This window comes from Mytilinidion resinicola (assembly GCF_010093595.1).
Source record: "Mytilinidion resinicola strain CBS 304.34 unplaced genomic scaffold BDZ99scaffold_33, whole genome shotgun sequence".
NCBI lineage: Eukaryota > Fungi > Ascomycota > Dothideomycetes > Mytilinidiales > Mytilinidiaceae > Mytilinidion > Mytilinidion resinicola.
In genome coordinates, this window is record NW_022985469.1 from 236,564 (window position 1) to 258,077 (window position 21,514).

General features: G+C 53.4%; 8 protein-coding genes across 8 annotated transcripts; 6 read left to right on the forward strand and 2 right to left on the reverse strand.

Annotated features, from left to right (window-relative positions):
• The first annotated feature begins 286 nt into the window (after positions 1 to 286).
• Positions 287 to 1,777, forward strand: BDZ99DRAFT_469048 (uncharacterized protein). Its single transcript, XM_033721409.1, has one exon. The coding sequence runs from the start codon at positions 427 to 429 to the stop codon at positions 1,567 to 1,569; it is 1,143 nt and encodes a 380-aa protein (XP_033569256.1). The 5' UTR covers positions 287 to 426; the 3' UTR covers positions 1,570 to 1,777.
• A 1,464-nt stretch (positions 1,778 to 3,241) lies between these two features.
• Positions 3,242 to 5,777, reverse strand: BDZ99DRAFT_551619 (uncharacterized protein). Its single transcript, XM_033727030.1, has 2 exons — positions 5,559 to 5,777; positions 3,242 to 5,383 (listed from the first exon to the last, which is right to left on the reverse strand). The coding sequence occupies exons 1-2, from the start codon at positions 5,758 to 5,760 to the stop codon at positions 3,510 to 3,512; spliced, it is 2,076 nt and encodes a 691-aa protein (XP_033569257.1). The 5' UTR covers positions 5,761 to 5,777; the 3' UTR covers positions 3,242 to 3,509.
• A 28-nt stretch (positions 5,778 to 5,805) lies between these two features.
• On the forward strand, positions 5,806 to 9,346 carry BDZ99DRAFT_551623 (uncharacterized protein). Its single transcript, XM_033727031.1, has one exon. It carries the CDS (start codon positions 6,289 to 6,291, stop codon positions 8,929 to 8,931), a length of 2,643 nt encoding a protein of 880 aa, XP_033569258.1. The 5' UTR covers positions 5,806 to 6,288; the 3' UTR covers positions 8,932 to 9,346.
• Positions 9,347 to 11,001: 1,655 nt separating this feature from the next.
• Positions 11,002 to 12,506, forward strand: BDZ99DRAFT_469053 (phosphoglycerate mutase-like protein). Its single transcript, XM_033721410.1, has 2 exons — positions 11,002 to 11,690; positions 11,861 to 12,506. The coding sequence occupies exons 1-2, from the start codon at positions 11,150 to 11,152 to the stop codon at positions 12,151 to 12,153; spliced, it is 834 nt and encodes a 277-aa protein (XP_033569259.1). The 5' UTR covers positions 11,002 to 11,149; the 3' UTR covers positions 12,154 to 12,506.
• A 142-nt stretch (positions 12,507 to 12,648) lies between these two features.
• On the forward strand, positions 12,649 to 14,829 carry BDZ99DRAFT_207791 (uncharacterized protein). The gene is made up of 3 exons (XM_033713310.1): positions 12,649 to 12,927; positions 13,014 to 13,519; positions 13,616 to 14,829. Exons 2-3 carry the CDS (start codon positions 13,016 to 13,018, stop codon positions 14,405 to 14,407), a joined length of 1,296 nt encoding a protein of 431 aa, XP_033569260.1. The 5' UTR covers positions 12,649 to 12,927; positions 13,014 to 13,015; the 3' UTR covers positions 14,408 to 14,829.
• A 197-nt stretch (positions 14,830 to 15,026) lies between these two features.
• On the forward strand, positions 15,027 to 15,809 carry BDZ99DRAFT_469056 (uncharacterized protein). Its single transcript, XM_033721411.1, has one exon. The coding sequence runs from the start codon at positions 15,260 to 15,262 to the stop codon at positions 15,608 to 15,610; it is 351 nt and encodes a 116-aa protein (XP_033569261.1). The 5' UTR covers positions 15,027 to 15,259; the 3' UTR covers positions 15,611 to 15,809.
• BDZ99DRAFT_504041 (S-adenosyl-L-methionine-dependent methyltransferase) lies at positions 15,774 to 17,373 on the reverse strand (the record flags this gene model as incomplete). The annotated part of the gene is made up of 9 exons (XM_033724007.1): positions 15,774 to 15,901; positions 15,974 to 16,140; positions 16,220 to 16,472; positions 16,531 to 16,668; positions 16,725 to 16,785; positions 16,842 to 16,983; positions 17,042 to 17,150; positions 17,212 to 17,249; positions 17,305 to 17,373. 9 exons carry the CDS (start codon positions 17,371 to 17,373, stop codon positions 15,862 to 15,864), a joined length of 1,017 nt encoding a protein of 338 aa, XP_033569262.1. The 3' UTR covers positions 15,774 to 15,861.
• Positions 17,374 to 18,180: 807 nt separating this feature from the next.
• Positions 18,181 to 20,348, forward strand: BDZ99DRAFT_455075 (cytochrome P450). Its single transcript, XM_033718423.1, has 3 exons — positions 18,181 to 18,540; positions 18,741 to 19,626; positions 19,685 to 20,348. The coding sequence occupies exons 1-3, from the start codon at positions 18,339 to 18,341 to the stop codon at positions 20,133 to 20,135; spliced, it is 1,539 nt and encodes a 512-aa protein (XP_033569263.1). The 5' UTR covers positions 18,181 to 18,338; the 3' UTR covers positions 20,136 to 20,348.
• Positions 20,349 to 21,514: the final 1,166 nt, after the last annotated feature.

Below are 21,514 nucleotides of genomic sequence, written 5' to 3' on the forward strand. Positions count from 1 at the left end.
GCCACTGAACATCCTCGTGTGCTTGCTCAAAGCAGACACTCAACTTACTTTCAGCGCGTCTACTATAATCTACACCGCGACATCAACCACTACTGCCAGGACGAGCTTGACGCAAAGCGTCCACATCTACATTCGACAGCCCAAATACCCCATAAAACCAAATTATTCAGGATGTCAAACGACGCACAGTCGCAACATCTCGTTAGCTCATTCGGCCAACATCGCTTTCAAGACAACGGCGAGCGAAGCAGACCGCACCATTTCACTCAGTATCTCTGCCCGGACAGCGCACTACTAGAGAGATGTAGATCCATTTACGACTCTTCTCGAGATGAGCCTTTCATACTACGACTTTTCCGACCAGACAATCAAGAGAACAGGATGGAACCAGACCCCGGACCATCTTCCTCGAGACCGGAAGACTGCATGTACTATTCAATCACCGAAGCAGCAGCACGCCCTATGTCCAGCGATTTCATCAAGAGAGAACGGGTCGAGCAGTACAGGTACGAGAACGAGCAGGCCGCTAACGGACAAAGCTGCCATGCAGCGGAGCGGCTAGAGCATGATATGGATCGGGTGAGCAAATATGAAGGGTCGACCACATTAGGGCTCGTGACTGGTTACTTCCAGTTCTTCATATCACGAACTACGGATATAAACCTCGCCGACGGAGGCCTCATCCCCGTGCGCGAGTCGGAAGACTACTCGATGACGCTTGGCAAATGGACGGAGTTGGGCGCTCGTCTGAAACGGCAGGCGGAGCGTCAGCAACAGCCTCTCAAGGTATGGTGGGAGCGGCTGGAGACTCTACGACTCGCAAAGACGGACCGAGCGTACCATTCTGTCCAGCTTGCTATGGAGAAGATCGGGAGACTGGACAGCTACAACGGGATGAAGAAGTGGAAAACCCCTCCAATTGATTCGCGATTAACGGATGTATGGCGCGACGAGCTGGGCGACTCCGACGAAGACAAGCGCTGTTTGATCTGCTTTGACGACTTCACATATAAGGGCTCTGATAGAGCTGTCCGGCTAGAATGTAATCACTGCTTCGGCCGGGAATGCATTAAGAAGTGGGTCGAGTCGAGCAGTCCACCTAAGCCTTGCCCAGCTTGCCGAAAAGCAATCCGCCCGCCGCCTCCACGTACAATCACACCTCCGCCAGTCTTCGGACCTTTTGACCGACCAGTGACGATAAACTGCGCCATCCTGGTTGATTGGTACAATGAATTTAAGGCCAAAGAGGAGGCCTCTACCTATTCTGAGCGCCGCTTCAACCCCATTACCTGCTCCGAGGTGACGGTTATGGAACAGGTCTTCAACACGGTACTTCCGCCAGCAGAGGGGGTAACCTGCAGCCCATACCACTTCTCGATCACGCTGCAGCAAGCCGTCTCTGGAAGGCTCCGCGAGCTTCTCTCGCTTTTCTCCACCTTTCCCGCGCTGCGGGACCGCATTACCCCTGGATTCGAAAAGCTTTGTGGACGAATATGCGACGGCATGGCCGTGCGATTGCAGGAGCAAGCGACGAAAGAGAGTAACTATTACGAGGACGAGGGTCTGTGAGATTCACAAACGAGAACGGCGTTGAATGGGCGGGAGGATACCTACATTTGGAATTTACGGATTCGACACGTGCGTCCACGACTCAGGATACCACGAAGGAGTTGCTGGATACCCCTACCCACTATACTTGCACATAATACCCCGCATGCGGAACTAGAACCCCATTTACACAACCAGGCATAACAAGCCCCAAATACCTACATACCCATCCACCTTCCCTCGCGCTTCCCACTGCATCCGTGAACGTGCATCAGGCCCCGTTCTGATACTGAGTGCTATACCAGGCGGCTTAAGCGACACCACGTGACCCTCTCTTTGCTCCTTCGCAACCACTGTACCACGTAGCTTCTCTTCTTCAACCAGCCGCTCCAGATTTCTATTCCGTCTCTCTTTCACGTCATCCCCTCGCTCCACACTCACGCGACCCCTCCCCCGCACACTCGCGCACACCTCGACGCTCAAAAGCTCGCGCCGTCCTGCGTCACTGATAAGCTCCCGCGTCCCCACTGGCCAAGCCCGCGGATCCCGCGCTAGCCGAAGCTTGAGTGGCTTAGTGGCGCTGGGCAGGGCTGCGATAGACACTGCACAGCTAATTGGATGCAGGAGTGGGCGTTGCGTGAGCGTGAGGTGGTGGAATGACGCGGGTGCATTGTATCGTCGATAAATCTCGTGTTATGTATGAATTGGTGAGGTTGGTGGAGGGCGTTGTGTTTTAGAAATTGGAGAAGTGAGGTTGGGAAAGGGGGGATGTAGGGAGGGAGTTGAGGATGGAGATGGAGGTGAGGATTGGGATGATTGCTTTTACCTGTGCAGGTGGCGGAGCTTTGACGAGTGGAGCTCCCCCAGGACCCCTTCCGGCTGCAAGTGGTGCGCGATTTGCGGGGTGCGTCAAACAGTCACCTTTCCCAGGCGTATCAAGCGAATCGGGCGCTGCGTCGTCGGCTGCTGAGGCGTGATATGCGGAGGCTGTGGACGATCAGGGTGGGCCGGGGAGGTATTTAGGTGGGAGGGTTGCCTCACTGGCGGCCGGTCATATCGAAAGTCTACATCATCATATAATAAACGCTGCTACCAAGTCGTATATTGAGGAGAAAAGAACCCGGAACACGTGCACCCATCATACACCATGGCTGAGACTGAACGCCACACTTCCTACGGCCGCGGCGGCGCTGGGAATTTGCGTATGCTTGCTATACCCTTTGCTCATCATCCTTCTAGCCTTGCACAATTAACACATCCATCCCAGGCCGCCCCTCAGTCGTCGAAGCAGCAAAAGAGACCCTCGCCAGTATGCCTCCTGAACGTATGCCAATCTCAATCAACCCCCTTGTCATTCGTGCCCTGTCTCTTAACGCTTCCCCAGAACCTCGCCGCCGCAGCAGCGTCTGGTCCACGAACTCTGTAAAAGAACGGAAGGGGTCTATCTTGAGCATATTCAGACGTGGTAGCACGACCGAGATGCCAGAGAAAGTGATGGAGGACTAGGCATCCATTGTGATAGGGCTTTGCATTGATATCGAATGAGAGCTGCGTAATGTTCTGGTGGTGGTGGTGCTCGTATACCCTTGCTTTGAGTGGATCGATGGGAGGACCTTAGGAGGATGTTAGTAAGATGAAAAATTGAATTCGGGCTATCCACATGCTAGTATCTCTGATGAGGCGATTTGATTGAGTGTCGTGGGAAAATTATTACCTGGAGGCCCACGCCCGGTTTGATAATTGTACAAGTAGATACAAAATTAACCGTCTGACATTTTCAACCTTAACGCAGAGAGGCCGCCCATATGCTACAGAGGATAACCGACCAGATCGTGCGGATGAGGAATAAACCGAAAGGTGGGTTCGAAATAAATGAAGAGCTTGGAAACTTTATCGCACAGTTGCGTCGGGCTTCAATGGCTACTGCATCACTCAAGCCTCCATATGTAGGAGCATCCCGCTCAAACAAAATGGAACGGAGAAGCAGTCCTTAGACCAGGAGGTATGGAAGTAGACGGCTTGGCAATGGAGCCAATTTCGGCTTTCCAGAGAGAACTATCGAGGGACGACACGGAATAGTCACGAAGGTGTTCCCTATGACTTTCAAGGCGACTTGGAAGGCGGAGTGAGTCTGTGAAAGAGTTCCACGAATCCAGTCCAATATCCTTAATAGAGTGCTTCTCGCGTTGCTGCTCTGCAAATCCGTGGTCGATATAGTTTGCGATACTCGCAAGACCGCTAACGAAGTCGAAGCCTTTGTCGCTGAGTGTGCCACCGTGGCGGTGCGCTGGATCACAGTAGAGGCCCTTGCGTGTTGTTGTTCCTGGGGTGGCAGTAAGGTATACGTCGGGTCGGCCAGGTGAGCTGGGAGACGAGTTCTTCTTTTCGAGATATGCTTGGAGCCTAGCGATACGCTTCATCTTGTCCGCGAGGCTTTTGAGATCATCGTGGTCGAGGTGGTTTTGTGTGGACTTCTTAAACGGACATCCTTTACGGCACGATACTAGACCGGGAACTAATTCTGCATCGTGCGTACACTGTCGGTGGCAGTCTGAGGGTCCACGAAGATGGACCTGGTCGCCATCCTCTTTGACCGCGAAGCCGCGACAGGGAGAAAACCCGTATTTATCGTCCTCTCTAGTAACTTGCACCCAGCACCATCTTGTCGTCAACGCATAGCTGTACTCGGATGGAACCAACGTGTAGGAAGTTTCCGTCATGATGAAGGGGCGCACGTAATTCTTGTTGTTGATGTATAACCCGATTCGCAATGGGAGGCCGTTGAGGATGGCATCAAGCTCTTTCTTCTCCTCTTCCGATGATACTCTGTTTCTTAGTATGCGCCCAAGATCCATGAAGAGAAGGGAGATGATGTCAATCGGGGTAAAGCTGTGCTCCCACTCGAACTCCAATGCGTATCTCAGTATGTTGTATATGTCGTTAGAAGCAAGAAACTTCCAGAACTTTTCCTCCAGCTTGAATTCTGTACTAGAGGATGCACAAACGAGCTCAGCGAAGGTGATTGATTCGGAGGCATCGTTTTTGACGAGGGCGAACTCGGTCTGCTCGGTTCTTGGGTCGTCGAAAGAAGGATTCCAAGCCCACAGCCCAACACGAATTAGTGCGAGTGCTGCTTGCGCGCCTATCCATAGGAAAGCTCTCGTGCTTGAAGCCTCCTTGAGAACTGCATACTGGCAAATATATGCGACAGCGCAGAAGGCCGATAGGATTATTGCTGGCACCGGCATAAAGCCAGGATCCACCAGTGCAGTGCTGCCGCGGAAGTGAAGCACATCTCCTCCGTTGACGCGGGATTGGAGGAATCGTAGCCGGGTTGCAATGTCGTCCATACCAGTAAAGAGGGCTTTGTACTTGGCGGCGCTGATATGTCTGGCCGGCCGATTCGTCTGGTGATCGTGAAGAAGTGGTATGGCTAGCATCAGGAGTAGGCTCGCGTGCAGGCCGGGAACCGCAACGGTTGTCACCCAGCTTCGCTCGGTGCTAACTATCAGTAGAAGCCATGCTGTTGCTCCCGAGCAAACCAAGGCAAGCATGGCGATGACAAGTGGATGTCGTATGAAGGCCCGTTCCCGTCTGGCGTTTCCGAGATTGACGGCGGTGATGCCATGGAGTCCACCTGGCCAGTCGCTTCCGACAACCACAATGGGATTTCGTTCCTTTTGGAGGTATTGCTTCGATTTCTTGATGTGATAGTACTTATTCCAGAGGGATACTTCGACCACGTCGCATTCGACCAGGTCAATTGGGGCAGTTTCATCGAGAAGGAAACCGAATCTTCCTCGTAATGAGTCTACCGTGAAACCAGCTGTGACACCTGTTCCTCGTCAGTGACACGTTGTTAAAGTATTGTATGTATGATCCACCAGGAAGAACTGTGTCCATCTCTAGAAGATGATATGAGGCGAGTCGTGCGTGACCGTCATTGCCAAACTTAACACTCGGTTGAAGGATACGGAGCAGGACTGCAATCTGGACGTGATGGAACTTACATTTCTCCAAACCCATAGCAACCTTGACAGTGCTCTTGACGAGCCCAAGTAATCCCAAAATGGAAAGTGACGAAGCAGCAACGGAAGCATATCCGTACTGGGCCGCAAGCAGGTTTCTCTCAACGCCGTCGGTGCAAAACAAGCCAGCGAGGGCGGCAAAGTCTTGACTGCCAGTGGCAATTGACTGAGCAGTGGAACCCATGACAGGTAGAGAATGGCTTGAAGCAAAGTGGCAATGGAGAAGGAGTGAAGCTTTGACTACATTGGAGATGGGTATATGGGATTATAAGATATGCACCAAGGGAGGCATTGCTAGGACTCTCAACGGCACGGCGGAGCATCCATCCTACTTCAAGTGGGTGCTTTTCCATCTGGTGATAAGCCGATGGCGCGTGGCCAATGGGAGGCCATCAAGAAGGCGAGAAGATTAACGACAAGGCAGACCAAAGTGCTGGAAATTGTCCTCGTGGCACCCACACTGAGCGAAGGCTGCGGAGCGATCTTGTTCGAGAAGACGTGGCTGAGGCACAGCACCTAAACATGACGCTGAGACAGACAAGAGGGACGCTGATTGGGACAAGAAAGCTGAAACACTTGATAAGGGAGTGTAAGAAGGGGCAGGAGACGGGACGTGGGGTCCTCAGACACGCAGGAGGCCTTTGAGGAGGTCCATGCCGTGCATGCCGAGTATTGCGTCTGAGCTTCTAGAAGGCAGTGCCCCTGATAGCGAATGGACGCGGCGCTGTCGAGCTGGAATTTGGGGCGCCTGGGCGCCAATTGCATTCTGTTCACACCATGGTCAGTGACGCAGGAGTCGTCGAAGGCTTCTCCGGCAGCAACCAGCTGGCACAGAGAGCAAGCCCACCCTCGGCCATCTTCAGAAGCGTGGGACGTCGCAAGTGGAGAGCAAACATGTGGAAGAAGCGGAGAGGAGGCTAAGGACGGGCGGGAGAAGGATGACCATCGTCCCGCCCCGAGAGCTTGGCGACGGAGAGCACGGACGAACTGCGGGGCGCGGTTCAGGCAGCACTCCAGCTCCATCGTCTCCAGCTGCGTCTTACCTCCACCTCCGAACCTCTCTTCTTCATCCATCACGCTCGTGGAGCAGATTCTCCCAGGGCTGTCATCTCTCCTTCCTGTTTCCACTCCCATCTCCGCCTCTCCGAAGAATCGCATCATCCCGTGTCTTACTGTCGGCATGTCCTCTGCGGAGAGCATGGCGTCCGCCTGCAAGGCTGATACAGTGGCTGCAGCTCCCAGCCCCAACCTCCTCCACCAACACGCCCCGCTCGGCTCTGCCGCTCCAGAATCTCCTTTATCTTTGCCAGAAGCACGGATCGTGGCCAGGACAAGCGCCATGGACGCGGGTCAATCCCAAACCACTTCCTTCTCCACCGAGCAGGACGGAGACCTCCACACTCAGCCACTGGCTCCGAGCAACCAGGCCTTCAGTCTGGAGAACAGCTCGAGGCTGATACAGGAGGCACACCTGTCATATGTAGACTCCCACAAGAGAGACGCTGAAGAGTTGGATCGCGTCGTCCGGAGAGCACACGTATTGCGACAAAACAAGGGGGGCTGCAGAAAGTGGGAGGACAGTAAGCTGCAAGAGGAGGCCACAGAGGAGCTCGTGGAAGATGAACTGAGCAAGTACGTGGGCAAAGAAGCCGAAGCTAGGTGGCGTTGCAAGATGCCGGAATGCACCAAATTATTCAAAGCCCAGAATTTCTGGAGGAAGCACGTCCAGACTAGACACCCGCACTGGCGCGAGAGTCTTCAGGCTGAAGCGCTCTCCGAAAAGCCAGAGACGCTCGTCGTCGAGTCAACACCTCCGCCACAATATGACGAGGCTGACATCGCAAATGAACGTTCCTCGCAGGGCCGAGCCTCGACGTCATTCTTGTCCCTCCCGCCATCCATCCGGATACGGATCTACAGCTACGTCTTGACCGATGCAGACTCAAAATCTACCCTTGTTGGCATAAAGCGGCAACTTCAGCTGCCCTGCTACAAGCTGACTCGTCCTCTCGATCCAACGCTCACTTACAGCCTAGCCCCTCAACCGAAGTCATCCTTTACGACTTCTATCCTCCGTACTAACAAGCAGATTTATGCCGAGGCTCTTGCCATCCTCTACTTCGACAAGATCTTCTGCCTGCACGACGTTGAAGGCTTACTTCTGCTGTTCCTTGAGCAGCTTTCCGAACGATCCCGCAGCTGCATTCGAACCATTCGTCTACCAGCTGTGCCACTAGAGTCTGCGGCGTTGAACAAGCGCAAGGCACGAGCGTTCCACTGGGCGATAACATGTGCCCAGATAGCCAAGCTCAATGACACACTTCAAGCATTGGAAATCTCCGGCCAAGAAATCTTGGACCCAGGAGCGTCGAAACAGCTGTTACACCCTCTCTGCAAGGTCAAGGCAACAAAGCGGTTGGTCCACTCAGATGGTGTTTCGCCTGAAGCTGCCAAGGATGAAGACCTACTGTTCAACGACATGTTGCAAGATGCAGCAGCCTTTCTCAAATCCAATGCAAAGGTCCGCGAGGAAAGGACGAAAGCTGAAGCCAAAGAGAGGGCTGACAGAATTGCTCGAGAAAAAGAAGAGCTGGAGCTCAGGCGAGCTGCGTGGGCCGCACAGCTTGCGCGGAAAGAGAAGGCTGAACAATTGATGAATGAAAAGCGCATTGCTGAACTCAAGGAACGACTAGAGAGGGAAGAGCGTGAGGTGACGGCACTGAAAGAAAAGGCAGCTGCCGAAATATACGAAGGCAATTCCTCGATAGTGCCACACGGGACGGATTGGCCTGAGGAACGCGAAATGAGAAACGAACAGCTTGCGGCACGGCTTAAAACACAGATGGATAAGCTGGATGCTGAGTCGTCTGGAGAAATCAATGCGATTGCTTCCAGAATTCACGAACTCGAGCGCCCAAGTATGTCGCAATGGATGGACTGGCCGAAGGCAGCTACTGGTGATATCGACCAAGACCTTACGAAGGTGAAGGGCCTTGACCAATTCACAAAGGAGCTAGCTGCACTCGAGGAGCTAGAGGGAGAGGAGTACGAAATTGTCCGTCGCTCTTCAGATTTGGCAATCGATGATGATGATGCCCTTGCAGATTGGGACGTGGTGAGTGTACAGGGCGGATCATCTCCTACGAAAGAGGATGGCCATGACCGCGATGACGAATGGGAAGACGCGGCTTCGACGCTTGTTGGCAACGATCGCGACGACGCAGACGAAAGCACGACAAGAAGGTACAGCTTCACGAGGGAGTGGAGTAGGAACATCTTGGGCGTTCCTCTGGGGTATTCCATCCGATATAGCTCGGAAGTCAGGCCATGCTCTTGTTCTACTGAGAAGGAGTAAGATAAGCTGCGGTCGTATGCGACACTGGCAGTTTTCCTATCATAAACTCGCCCGTCGATAGCAGTTAGGGTGAGATGAAGCAAGTCGAGTCGAGCACAATGTCCTTTTAGACCATCATTGAAGCTATTCCCGAGGCGCCTAACCCTTGACTAGAGTCAGTATAACGGCGTCTTTTGAGCTGTGAGGTCCGTTCAATGCAATGGCAGACTCTTTGCTGTATCTCAGGACTCTTTAACTCCTCCTTTCACCTCGCTAACTTCTTGATGGTTCGTTGAGTCATCGTCTTTCACAGAAGAAGATCCATGCCGAGCAGATTGAGATCGAGATCCAGGCTGCGCTATTCGCAATCGTGAAAATGAATAAACCCTTAGGGCCCCTCATCTCCTCTATTAGCCCCCTTAGGTTAGCATCACGACGGAGTTCCCGCTAGACTCGCGATATCAGTCCTCCCTAAGACCATTTCTTCCACTCCCAAGCCACAAGACATGCATTTACACTAACAGATTTACTCAAAAGGCTACCATGGCCTGTTGTCAGCTTCTTTTCTTGTTCATCCTGACAACGTCTGTCGTTTCCTCAGCATCTACGTCCTGTCTCAGCCATATTCCCGGCGATAGTGTAACGTTTTGCAGTCATAATTGCGCAATACCTTAATACGACCATAGCCCGCTCACATCACCACCGCTCACCCGCCAACGACTGCTACGGGCTCGGTGATGGCTTTACATACACAGTAGGGGGGCAAAGCGTTCTTGATCACAGTTGGCGCGGTTAAGTCCTTCAACAACCCCGGCGGCCCTAACTTTGAAGCCTCGTTCATCGACTGCATAATGAGATGCGCGACAACGACTGACTGCGCAGACGTCTCCTACACCAGTGGTCTCACTTGCTCCCTCAAGCAAGGCTACGTCGGAGGAACGCTTCAATCCGAAGCCGGGACTTGCGACGCCATGGTCCAAGCAGCGTCATTCTCTTCGACAAATACCCTCCCCATGAGCCACATTCGGCAACGGCACCGGCCAAACCGCGTCCATCTCCCGACTCATCAGCGCTGCCAACGACGGCCAGTACGCGCTCAACGTCTACCGTCCCCCCGGGAACACCTTCGTGCAGGCGCTCGCGCAGTCCATCTCCGTATGCCCCGGGACAACGTACTAGCTGACGAACGGGGCGAAGCGCGGCAGCTTCGCCGCCTGGTCGGTCTGCATCAATGTCTTTTTCCAGGCTGGGCCGGATGGAGCGCAGAAGATCTGGTGTTGTTTGGCGGTTGATACGGCGGGGATGATCTATACGGCGTTGAGGGTTACGTTCCGGCGGATGGGAAGGATTCGGTGGGGTTGCTGAGTTTGACGACGACGTATTCGGGGACGGCGGGGGCGAAGGACGGTTATGCTGATAGTGTTTAGATGACGCTGGTGAATTGGGAATTAGAGTAGGGGGTTGGTGTAGATGGGAGAGGCGTCGATAGGAATGGTGGGATGATGTATATTACATTACTATACTAACATGATGCTCCTGCACAGATCAGGGTAGTTTACGGCACATGGAGGATCCCTTAGATTTCGAAGACATGTACAAAGGTAGTACTTCAATATACATCATATCCAATCACTCTTTTCCAACTTCCACGTTTCTCCGCAGGCGATAGGAGTTTTGGAAAACCGGATATTTTGACTACAACAGGTAAGTCTGCCGAGACGCGGAGATGCAAGTTTGCCGATTGATCCTGGTGAGTGAATTGATACAGCAGATCGCATGAACGAACCGCTAACACAGCCGTGAAATCATAAGCACCTCAACGTCGCAAAAATAATGAAGAAGTGGCAGTATCGAGGTTGCTGTATATTCATGGTGGCGCTCCGATATAGGCAAGCCGAGATTTGCTTTGCTCGCTTATCGATAAGGATTTTCGGCGGCAACTATGACGATGCATTCACCACGTTTTTGATTCGTCAACCACGCCCTCACCACCGCTGGTGATTCGGCGAGCGTCCACTCCACAGTGTGCCGCTACGTTGCGTGACAGCAGGGTAGAGTTTTCGACGGCGGCGGGCATTCAATGGAGCTATAAAAGTTCCTACCTTGCGCGCTTACCAGAGTTGACTCACAGAACGAACCTTGGAACCAAAACTCAGCAACCACCACCACCACCACACAGACATACTTACAGGACGTCCGCCCTCAATTTGACTCCTAAACCCTCTACCTTTTAGAGAAGATGCCTCCCCAACACCTAACCCTAATCCGCCACGCTCAGGGCTTCCATAACCTCTGTGAAGCCAACCACCAGCTCCGCGACCCGCGCCTCACCGAGCTCGGGGAGCAGCAATGCCGCGAACTCTCTTCCAAAATCCCAAACCTCGCCTCCTTCGACCTGATCGTCGCCTCGCCGATTAAACGCACCATATACACGGCCCTCTACACCTTCGCGACCCTCCTCAAGCAGCGCCCGGACCTGCGCATCATCGCGCTCCCGGACCTGCAGGAAACCAGCGCGCTGCCCTGCGACACGGGCTCCGACATCCCGGACCTAATCGAGGAGTTCAAGCACCACCCCGTCGACTTCTCGCTGCTCTCCGACGGCTGGAACGAGAAGACCACCGCGCCGTTCGCGCCGGTGCCGAGCTTGATACTCGCGCGGGCGAAGCGGGCGCGTGAGTGGCTGCGCACACGCGAGGAGAAGGAGATCGCGGTCGTGACGCACGGGGGCTTCCTGCACTTCTTCACGGGGGACTGGACGGACCACTCGATATTCACCGGTAGGAGGCGTGTTTCGTTGACCGGGATGGGGATGGATGGCGCGGCGGTGGTGGTGGAGGCGGAGGAGTGGGTGTACGATGAGGCGCGGGACGGGGTGCCCATTACAGGCAATGTTTCCCTTATAAGGTTGCGGAGGTCGGGAGTGATGGCATGCTAACGCTGGACGCAGGGACGGGATGGGCGAACTGCGAGTACCGCGTTTATTCGCTCGATAACTCGACGGCGGCGAAGACGGCGGATGCGGCGTTGGTGGAGACGGGGGAGTCGAGGTTGAGAAGGAAGGGGCATGAAATTCCGCTTACGGAGGCGGAGCAGAGGAATCTAGCGGATGCGGCGACGAGTGCTTGGGTCGCGAACGGGTTTTTGAAGACGACATTACCAACGAATGGCACGACTGATGGTGGGGAGTTGGAGAGGGTGGTCAGTCAAGAGGGAGCGAAGCAGGTGTCTGCTCAGGCGTAGGTGGATATCGTTGCGGTGGAGTTTTGCGTAGGTATTCAGGTTTGGGGCGAGGCTGATGTGAACTGACTCTTGGAAGACGCCGCCGTCGATGCCGATGGCGATTCGGAGGGCTCTTTGCCAGGCTGAGATTCTGGTAAGAAGGGACAGTGTCGCGGAGTAGATTTAGGAGGGTATGAGATAGGATGGGATGGAGAGTAGGTGGTGGGTACATATCTGGCTATCTTGCATTAGACTTGATTTAGGAGTGGTGGGTAGGAGTAGAGGTAGTCGTGGTAATGGTAGGTGATGGGAAGGTTAGTAGGTGTAGTAGTGGAGCATTTTTATAGATCGATGAATATTTCAATCAACACATCTATTTCTTCATGAGACGGATGTGGATTTTGATTAAGATAGAGGCATGCTGGAATATACGCTCTCCCGCGGTATATCACAGACACGCTAGCGACTGCCTTCCAACTCGGCGTCCTCCGCAATATGCACCATCCATTCGTCTCAACAAATATCAACCGTATACACAATTAATTATTACTACTACCACTCCTGTAATTCTAATTCACCATGCAATCCTCCCGCTGGGCCAAGGACCCTGCCGCCCCAGCCTCCCCCCCGCCAGCTTCCTCCTCCACAGAACCAGCTCCGCAACCTGCGCCTGAGCCAGCTGTTCATGAGGAACCGCAAGCTCCAGCACAGGAACCAGAAGCTGCACCAGCCCCAGCGCAAACAGCAATACCACAATTCGAAGAGCCGATACCGGTTGAGAGTTCCTCTTTCTCCGTGCGTATACCCTTCCCCTGCCCCAAAGCAAACGTTGCTCCCTCATCATACCTCATATACTTACCTCCTCTCCTACCTATAGACAGACATGTACGCCGACTTCAACCCCGAAGACGAGTTCGCGCAAACCCGACCCCCAGATGACCTCTTCGACGACGACTTCACGCCCATGCCGGAGCCTGTTGTCGAGCCGAGTCCTGTTGTTGAAGCTAGCCCCGTTGTTTCAGCACCTAACCCACCACCTAATGCGCCCCACGGACCGCGAGACCAAGGCCAGAGGGGAAGGGGAAGGGGAAGGGGAAGGGGGAATAGGGGACATGGGAGGGGTGGCAGAGGAGAGCATCAGGGAGGAAGGGAGCATCAGACACAGGGCGGTGGGGGAAGTATGCAGGCTTCAGCTCACGCTCCTGCGGCTCACGCGCCTCCCGTAGAGAAGGAGGAACTGGAGAAGCCTGTGGTGGCGAAGAAGGTTGCGAATGGAGAGGCAGAAGCGGAAGGTGAGGGCGATGGCGCCAAAGCGGCTTTGCATCAAACGCCTGCGAGGGAGGGCGCGGTGAGAGGGGACAGGAGTGGGACGGGGGGTGTGAAAAGGGTATGTCGCCACATTTCCTCCTATACTCCAACCTCCAGGTCCCATATACCAGTATACACAGCTCTCCCGTCCACATTGCTAACTTAAGTTGCACAGACCAAACTCACCGAAGCCGAACTCTCCGCCCGCCTCGCCTCCATCTCCCTCAAAAACTCCCTCCGCACCGCCGCCCACGCCCGCGCCGAAGCCGACCTCGCGTCGTTCGAAGCCCGCGAGGCGCAAGCCGCCCACCACAATGCCGAGAAGCGCAAGCAACTGCAGCAGAGGCAGAAGGCCGATCGCCAAAACCGCGCGCAGATGATGGGTGAGCGCGAGCGGAACGCGCAGCGGAAACTACAAGCGATGGGTGGCCGGGAGTGGGATCTGGAGAAGGAGGAGGGGTTTGGGGGCACGGGAGAGGAGAAGAGGGGTGCCGCGAGGAGGGGCGCGTTTGGGGGCGTTGTGGGGGGTGTGCCTGCTGCGAGGGAGGAGGGTGCTGGGGAGGAGGAGGCGCCGAGTACGCCGAGTCATAGGGGCGGTGAGCGAGGAGGTCGAGGCAGAGGACGAGGACGGGGCGGACGGGGTGGAAGGGGTGACGCCGCGAACTCTACGCCCCATGCCGCGCATACTCCCAAGGCCCAGAAACCTCCCGGTGCAGAGGACTTCCCGGATCTACCAGTCAAAGAAAAGAAGGCAGAGGATCAGGCGGAGGATAAGCCGAAGATTCTAGATTTCCCGATCAAAGGGAAAGCGACGAAGCTTGATACGAGTGTTGTGGCAGAGACGAAGGAGAGCAAGGAGACGGTGGCGAGTCCGAGGCCGGGACAGCTGAAGCAACAGGAGAGTTTTGGATTGCCGAGTCCAGCTGCGGGGAGGAGTTGGGCGGATCAAGTTGAGGGTGCTTCATAGAGCAGGATAGATAGGTGGGTAGAGTAGCATTGTGATACTCATAAAAAAAAATTGGGACGTGTGTCAAGCGGACAGTTTGGCATAGAAAATTCCATTTGGCATTTTGGCATCTGCAGTGGGTTGAGAAAGTGTTGTTGATGCCTCAGAGACTTGGGCGGCTAATGTGGGAGACTGCTGATAAGAGACGAGAGCAGGATTGGGAGATCATCCGTACACCGCTACAGAGTACAAGATCTTGTTATATTAATTCCTGTGAGTCTTGAGAAGAACTCTTGTCTATGAATCTGCTGAGGACTCAAGGCTGCAAGTTCGACTCAAGTTAAAATCCCACAACCATGGACATGCGGTATCAAAAGTCTCTATAAACTTTCTCTCTACATACAAGGGTAGCTTTGGTATATCTCAACTATCACTCTCGGTTTTCTCGCCCCGACGGTCTCGTCCAAGTCAAATTATCTACCATGCTTCACTGCCCATGCCCCGTGCCACAACCAGGCATTCATCATGAGTCAACTCCCAGTATACTCACTCTTAACGTGGATCTCGTGTCTCAAACTCGGGTCCCCCTTTCATAAAATCCGCAGTGAAGCAATACCGTGACTCACCCCCTCATCCTGCTACCTCCAGTCATCTCAACCTCAGAGTCACAGTCACGTGCCTTGACTCCACTCCACTTCTCACGGTTCCCATCCCTCATCCTACCCCTACGGGCCAATCGTCCTCCTCCTCGTCCTACTCCGCCTTCAACATCTCTAAGTATAAATACCCCCTCTCGCCCAATCCTTTTCAACAACCCAAACATGCACTTCTACGTCCCTTGAACATCGTATCAACCATTTTTTCTTATCTAAAATGTCTACTACAACCAACCCCGAAACCGCCACCGCCTACGCCGCCCTCATCCTCGCCGACGCCGAGGTCGCCATCACGGCTGAGAAACTGATGGTCTTGATCCGTGCGGCGGGGATTCAAGACGTAGAGCCGATTTGGGCGAGTTTGTTTGCGAAGGCGCTGGAGGGGAGGGATGTTAAAGAACTGATGCTTGAGATGCCTGCCCTGGATGGGGAAAATGGAGGGGAGGGGAAGAAGGACGAGGGGAAAGAGGGAGAGGAGGGAGAGGGAGTGGAGCATGAGGATTGCTGCTATGAGGGGAGTAGGGATGATGATTCTGAGGAGGACGGAATTATGGGGTTGTTTGATTAGGATGAGATGGGGGTGGGGTTTGAGGTACGTGTACGTCGCATCTCAGATATGTTTGAAAGACGCCTGATGTGGATATATATGGTAGAGTAGGATTTGGTTTTGGGCGTATCTGGCTCATCTGCAATATGTGACCGAAATGTGCTCAATACCGTTTCCCAAGCTTCAGGTCGTTCATTACACTCGCTTTTCGCGTACCAGAAATCTGTATCTCAACGCCTTACACATTATTCGTGTTTAAGTAATTATTTCGTTCATTCGGCCGTCAGGGGTTTCTGCCCGTACACAACGTGGCTAATGGTGGAACACAAGCCATCAGCTTTTCACCTCCCGCAGGTGACAACTCAAAAGATGAGGGTAACGTACAAATTATGTTGCGCTTGCAACCGCGTGTTCTTCAGATCTTTCCGCACATCAGAGAGGAACACCTGGATGTGCTCTGGGCTCCAGCCCTGCACGTTTGTGAAGATGCGCAGCGATATTGCTTCGCAGCCGTCGAGGAATTGGATCAAGTCGAATGCGCCGATTTCTTTCTGCAACGTAATCAGCCCTGCGACTTTCCTTCTGTCCCCCACATTTACCAGATAAACGCAGAAGGTGGAATGTCCATACCAATTTCTTATCCTTCGGCCACTGTCCAACCGGTATTGGCAACACGCTGTGATGCACATTCGTAAAGCCCGCGTCTTTCACCCACCCCTCCAATTTCGGCCCTGGCTCCGCAACGAGTCCAAACTTGGAAATTCCGTGTTTGACACCAGTTGCCCACTGATCCAGCGCGCTGTTCTCTTTGAATTCGCCCCCTGTCGAGTAGAAGGTCATGTCGAAGTCCTGGAACTCGACCCAGCCGCCCGGCTTGGTGTACCTGGTGCTTGTGTTAGCCAAAAGGCGTGCAGCACAGAATCGGTGTTTTAAGGGCACACTTGTAAGCTTGTTGCATCAGTCGCGGCCAATCTTTTAGCGAGCCGGCCATGTAACGGCAGTGGATGTAGTCGAATTTGGAGCTGTAGACCCATTCGTTTTCGGCGTCGTCGACTTCGAATTTGACGTTTGGTGGGACTCTGTTGGGGTGTTAGTACGCGTTACTTTGTGATAGTCAGTGAGCGGATGGTTGTACAGCGTAGGTTGGATGGCACTGAGGTCGTTCCCTAAGATCTCTGCAGATGGGTATTTGTCCCCTGGTGGGCGATTTAGCTAATAGTGTGCTGTGTAATTGTGGAAGGGCTCTGAATACCCATGTCAATAGCCCATATACCAGTTCCTGTCCCGATATCTAGGATTCGCCCTGGGTTGTCTCCTATGGGCGCCCAATGGAGTTCTCCGTCACATCGAAGGGACATGATGTGGTGGAAAAGGTCCAGTCGATCGGCTTCGGACTGGAAGAATCAGGGATCGCGTCCTCTATGTTTGCGAGTGTTTGAACGCAAAACGAACTTCATCGTTGGGAAGGAAGTATGACCCATCTTTGAAGGCGTGGTATCTTCTGCCATTTTCGTATTTGTAGTTCGTGATACTCGACTTCAGTGAAGTCGTATAGCTCTCGCTGTGCGAATGGTACTGGTCAGATAGCTTACTCAAAAGCCGCAGAGGTCCGCAGTGCTCACGCATCATCACCAAAGGCCGAGTCCGTATCGAGCTCGCCCTGAATTCAGTGAGTATCAGAGTACATTTCAGGGTCCATGTGGCTTGATCCCCACCTCTTCAGCTTCGATTTGCACTGGTTGCGGGCCACTCGGCACGGCCGGGTCTTCGCTTACATCCGCCATGGGAGTTGCGATAAGTGAGAAAAAGCTGGTGTGAACGTCGGAGAAGCAAGCTGACTACGACGCGCGCAAGGGGGAGCTTGCACTTTAATACCTAGGGCGATGATCGCGCGGTACCGTGTCTTCCCCGCCGGTTCCAGTGTCCTGGGAAAATAGACGATGCATTCCGCTGTAACCCGCATCCTTTGTGCGTGCCACGGTTAGCTGGGGGAGGATGCTTGGCTGCTTTTGCATTCTTCGAATCATGGTCCAGCGGCCGTGATGGTTTCTGATGCCCGCAGGGTGGCGCGTAGTTCTACCATGTCGTGCCATGTATGCGACCGTGCCTCCGAGTAATGCATCGAGATCTTCACTGATAACGCGTGAGCCACTTCCTTGGCTTCCGATCTTTTCGGCTTGTGTCTCTCCATGTTTTCTTATTCCTGCTTCCTTAGGAAGTGCCTGCATCTGAGTCCAGCCTTTCTCTCTCGAGTTTCTGTTCTTTTAGGCTTTCTCGCGTGGAGCAAAATTCACCTGAACAGAAAGGCAGCTAATTTTGAAAGCGGGCGTTGATAAGTGTAAATAGTTACAGAATAGATGAAAGAAGAAGAGCTCTTGAAGGTATATATGGGTAGGCATAGGCGTTATCATTGCATGGGTCGGTACCTTTGTAGATACAGCGATAGTGGCATATCAACCAACTCAATCCTCCTCTCCTCCCCTGAAAGCAGCATCACGGCCGAGCTCCATGCAGCGGGGATGAAGTCCCACCCTCCGCCCGCAAGCATGGCACGCGCCGTTCCGCAACCTGGCAGGCAGCGCAGGCGCATAGCGCGCCTTTGCTGTCGTGTCTACAAATGTAACCGCGCCCCAAAGCTGTATCAACAGTGGGTAGAATTTTCACTTTCCACGTTCGCGTTCCGCTCGTCATCTTTCGCTGTCTCGGTTGCACTGCTGCGTCTCTCGACAACTCTTCTCCCGCGAGCGCCATGCCAGACTACGGGATAGCAACCGTGGTCGCGCTGGTGGTGGCGTCCGCTGCGGGTGCATTTTACCGCCTCTACCTGCATCCATTGACACACATCCCGGGACCCAAGCTGGCGGCTCTGACACACTGGTACGAAGCTTACTATGATGTCGTTAAGAAGGGCCAGTATATCTTTGAGATTGGACGCATGCATGAGAAATACGGTAAGCAGCGTTCCATTCGTTGAATGAGTTGGCAACCCGTTCCGCCCGCGTGGTCCCAAACGACGGGAAACATGACGGTAGGACACCCTGTCACTGCCTGTCATTTAGGCGCCCGGCACCGGTCAACGGCAGAATTTTTCGGAGCGTGCAGCACTCGACCCGGTTCCTTTGGGTGTCGTGCATATTCTAACATCCTGCAGGCCCAATTGTTCGTGTCGGACCCAATGAAGTGCATATTCTGGACTCAGAGTACTATAATCAACTCTACAACATGACAAACCGATTAGACAAATACGACTACTTCTATAGTATGATGGGCAACCCTCTCGCAACCTTTGGGACCATCCAGGCAGACGTGCATAGAGTCAGGCGAATAGCGCTGGGTCCCTTCTTCTCAAGCAAAGCAGTCGCCAAGTTCTACCCGCAGGTACAATCCGTCGTAGACCGATTGACAGAGCGAATGGAACTATGTGCAGAGAAAGCCGAGCCCATTCCGCTCTTCTATGCGTACCGTTGCATGACGGTGGATATCATTTCCGAGTACGTGTTCGCGCATCAGATGGGTCTACTCGATCGTGCGGACTGGGGAAAGTACTTCTACTCCGCCTGGCGCAGCTTGTGGGAGCTTTCCCCAACCACCCGCCAATTTCCGTGGATGATTGATGTCATCATGTCTATGCCACGCTGGATGACCAAATTGACAGATCCGAGAGCCCTTGAGGTCGTCGATATGTTTGCTGAGATTGACCACCAGACCGAGGTTCTGCTAAATTCAGATTCAAAGGCGGTCGAAGCTCAGCCGCATCCGACCGTGATATGGGAACTTTCGAAAAGTGACGCTTTACCACCTCAAGAAAAGACGCCGAAGCGCCTGGCAGTGGAAGCTAATAGTCTGATTGCTGCGGGCTTTGAGACCACTGGCGGTACACTAACTCTAATGACATACCTTGTGCTCTCTCATCCGAACGTCTATCAGAAGCTCCTCGCAGAACTCGAGCAGGCGATTCCAGACCCAACCAAAATACCCGGGTCGTTAGTTCTCGAGAGACTGCCATACTTGTTCGCGGTCGTAAAGGAAAGCCTCCGGTAGGTTGTTCCCGTGATCAACACGTGATCTGGACAAACGGTGCTAATCCTTCTTCAGCGTCTCTGTAGGAGCATACTCGCGCCTCTCTCGTGTCAATCGCTACGAAGCCATGCGCTACAAGCAATACAACATCCCGGCCGGTACCGCCATAGGAATGTCCGCGCTTTTCGTCGCCCACGATGAAGCAATCTTCCCAGATGCACTCTCATTCATCCCAGAGCGTTGGCTAGAACCTGACGGCAGCATCGGCGCTACTGCCCTTCGCCTTGAGCATTATTTGTTGGCATTCGGTAAGGGCGCACGTGGGTGCGTCGGCATCAATCTTGCGTACGCCGAGCTATATAGCGTCCTTACCACCGTGGTGAGGCGGTTCGGAAACCGTCTGGAGCTTTACAAGACTGAAGAGAGGGATATTGAGGCTGTGCATGACTATTTCGCAGGTATGACGAGGAGGCCGGATGGGAGCGAGGGAAATGGCCTGCGGGTTCTGGTGAAGAAGCAAAAATAGTAATGGATTAGAATCTGTAACGACTTGAGCCTTTGAAGGCTCGGATGGAGCCGGATCCGGGCTGGGTCTTCCTTTTAGACATCATAGATATCACCGTCCGTTAATAACACCTTAGAGTACCAGTGTATCACAAGATAAGCCCACACATTAGGTCGATCGGGGTGGCCTAATAGTCTCGAATACTTCAGGTTAAAATAGCTTGCCAAGAGTGGCGTTTGTATAATTTCAGATAGTATGGTACGCTATACTGCATTATCGCCTTCGTCCGTGGCTCCCAGTGCTCAATGGCGGCTCCGTTTATTGTCAAGACAGAGGCTAATTTGAAAATTGTTTACAAGGATTCCTATAGAGCAAAAGGTACAGTATAACTAAGATCCAAAAGGGCCGCCTAAACGAAACACCCAAGCGGCGCCATCTGCCGATAAGCACCCCTACGCAGATACAGCGTCTAGATGCGTCCGCAAAGCGAGATAATCTAGAATGTAAAGCCTCGCGGTACCGTGCTTTTAACAGATCCAGCTTAGCCTTGGTAAGAAGTAGTCCAGAAAAGGGCTTCCTCCGTTCTAACACCACCTATTCCACCTGTCGCTTAATTTCCGCGCCAGTCCACCGGACGCATGCAGACGTCTGGACGCTGTATATTCTTCGTGGTTACACTTCAGCTGGCAACAGTGCCGCCCGGGTAGCCGGGCCCTGCCTTAGGGCTGCAGAGTTAATCGCTTCAATAGGGCTAGCCTCAGGAACCCAAGAGTCATCCCGGCTTTCCTTCGCCGTTGTGAACAGAAGTAGTTATCCCACTCAACCGAGTCGAACGAGTTTCTACATTTTTGCAACAGCAGAATCTACTGGCACCTTCCATAAGTGGACGAGCGTCGTGCTTGGCCATACCTTGGCATGCTCGTACGGAAGCCAACATGGTTGCGAGGACTGCGGTTGTGGTGGACGAAGCTTTGGTAACTGATCTCTTATAAAGTCTTAATCCCATTAAGCATTTTGCTGCCAAGCTACTCCACCTCCACTGGCCATTCTCGGTCTCTGACTTTGAAATTCTCTAAGTGGCTTTGACTTAGCAGTATGTGGGTGTCTATATGCATGCTTGGCATGACTGCGGCCTTTTCAGTCTTTGGAAATGTCCAGTCCCGAGCTCTCTTTGCGCATTATATAGTTTGTTGGCTCCTACCTGATCATTGTCCTTGGCTTATGGATGACCTATGCAAAAGATTGGAAATGTCGATGATGCGCACGCACACCAGGAAATTAACGACGCAACTGCTATGGGCTTAGTGGCAGCTGGATGCACCCCCTAGTGCGTAAGAACTAGTGTATTTGATACTGTACTAGAACGCTACTGCTACGCTGCTGCTACGCTCCTGTCACTT